Source organism: Montipora capricornis, chromosome 14 (genome assembly GCF_036669925.1).
Source record: "Montipora capricornis isolate CH-2021 chromosome 14, ASM3666992v2, whole genome shotgun sequence".
Taxonomy (NCBI): Eukaryota; Metazoa; Cnidaria; class Anthozoa; order Scleractinia; family Acroporidae; genus Montipora; species Montipora capricornis.
In genome coordinates, this window is record NC_090896.1 from 31354377 (window position 1) to 31356620 (window position 2244).

The window sequence follows — 2244 nt, forward strand, 5'->3', positions numbered from 1 at the left end:
TAAAATAAAGTTTCGTCATTTGTAATTTCTCATGTTATGAAAATTTACGCAGGTTGAACTCAAACTGTGATTTATTAGAAAACAGTTTCCCATAACATATATTCTAAAAGCAATCGGTAAAGTGAAAACTTTTAAAACCTGCCATTACTGAGCTTAAGTAAATACCTAAACGATCATTGCCAATCACAGTACAGGAGTTAAGTATCCTAGCTTGTATTTCAGCGGGTATGTCGAAGCTCTTATGACGACGGCGATTATCGACGATCTATGAAAGCTATTGCACGAAAGTTAATGTTCACCATTTGTTTGCTTATCATGGAGCTTTTACAAATGTCATTCTTTAAGTGGTCGAGGATCGAGATCCAAATACTGGGCTAGAGATTACAGAAGAGGATAAGCGGAAAAATAACAAGAAAGGAAAATTGCAGGCGGTATGGGATTGCTAATCAAGAGAGACGCAGCTTTCCGAGACGGAAAAATAATTTCATGGCTTCTGTTAGCTGGTTGGTGATTTTGTTTAGATCCTTTCTTCTTGTATATAAGCAGCTATTTGAGTGCGACATTCTAAGATTTGTCTATTTTTTGAAAGATATAGACGATGCTTCAAGGAACATTCCAAAACTGATTATAGAGGTAGATCTGTCCTTCATATTTCAGAGAAAAGGTATTTGAAAATATATGACAGTCTCTCTTGTAGGATCAAGGCGTTTCAGAGGTGAGATCCCGGTATCCGACTGAATGAAATGAGGCGTTGGTCGGGCTCTCCTCGAGTCATGTCCAACTAAAGGACAAATTAATATTCTCTTTAAAACCGTGGACATCGCTCAGAAACTGATACGTGGCCATTCAAGACGCGCGTTCACCCCAGCAAGCTTCAAAGTTGATTAAAGATTACAACAAAATTTCGAGGAAGAAAAGGATAATTTTAATTTCACTGGTTTTTCTTGCTTCGATTCAATGTAGTTAATTGAGTGATTGTCTTCGATTCTGCTCCGTAAACATGAAAAAAATTAATGTGTTGTATTTTGGCAAGTCACCCGTTGAATAAAACAGGTCACTTAACCAGCTTTTGGTTCATGAACCAATTCCTACGCCATTCACAATTATCGCTTTTGCGCTAAAAATAAACCGCTATGTTCCGATAGTGGTTGTAGATAACTGAGCCACTGGCTCGATAGATTATCCTGATCATTGAATTTGATGATCTCACTTTAGTATTTGTATTTTCATACTTTCTTATGTTTGACAGCTTTTGGACATCAGTTTCAACAACTTTTTAAACGCTTGGATATCAACTGGCCAATCATTAGAGAGATTTAGTATCGGATTTTCTACAAACGACAAAATTTTTGGACATCGCATTTAGATGCGCAATTTAAGCAATTGCCAGCAAGCCTGAGAGAAAAAATTCCAGAGCTAATTAGGAATTGTCGATAATCGTCATTTCAGAGGCAGAGGACATGTTGTGCAACGAAACCCCCTTGCACTCCCTCCTCCCCAGTCCCCCTTTGGGCTGCTACGACAACGTATCCTCTACGATTATCGACAATTCGTAATGCACGTTTACAGCGGCATTCGGAAGAAAAAGAATATTGATAAAAATTGAAAAAAGCGTTCTGTCAGTTAGCGATGCGGTAGTCTAGTGGTTAAGTGAAAGGGTTATTAATCGAATATTCCCAGGTTCGAGTCCAGCGAGTTTTAGGCACCGGGGTTCGGATAAAATAGATATTCATTTCCCATAATCCCTATCAAGCGCTAAACGGCCTAAATTGACGATAACAGTCAATTCAGAGAAACTTAGGAATTGTCGATAATAGTCATTTCAGAGTTAGAGGATGGGTCGGCTACGCGGGCTAGACTTGAACAAGATTCGTACCCACTACCGTGCAGTGCGACGCAAATCCCGCACGGCCATGGGTTCGAATTTCGTTTAACCTCGGACTTGCAACTGTTTAAATGCTAATCAAGATCTTTCCCTAACTTTCATTTGACACTCTCCAAAGTTCGTTGAAAACTGTTTCTCCTTTTTTTTTCAGTTGTTTGTCAAGCAATGGATCAATCTTGTTTAGACAACATCGCAGATAGTCTAGATTTGAAATTCGATGTTTTATCCAATATGGCCTCTGGCTGCTTGATTCGTTTGACGTTCACGAATAGGGGTCGATATGACATCAAGTCAGGCAAATGGACTATTTACTTCAGCTCATTGAGAAAATTCAACCAAAGAACTGACTACATGTATTC

General features: G+C 38.8%; 1 protein-coding gene across 1 annotated transcript in view; it reads left to right on the plus strand.

Moving 5' to 3' along the window:
- The first annotated feature begins 255 nt into the window (after window positions 1-255).
- Window positions 256-2244, plus strand: part of LOC138032501 (beta-hexosaminidase-like) — a 17146-nt gene continuing 15157 nt past the window's right edge. The window contains exons 1-2 of the mRNA XM_068880201.1: window positions 256-503; window positions 2037-2244. The exon at window positions 2037-2244 is cut by the window's right edge and continues 479 nt beyond it. Of these exons, the coding sequence (XP_068736302.1) occupies window positions 434-503; window positions 2037-2244 (278 nt within the window). The 5' untranslated portion in view covers window positions 256-433. The remainder of the gene's footprint in view (window positions 504-2036) is intronic.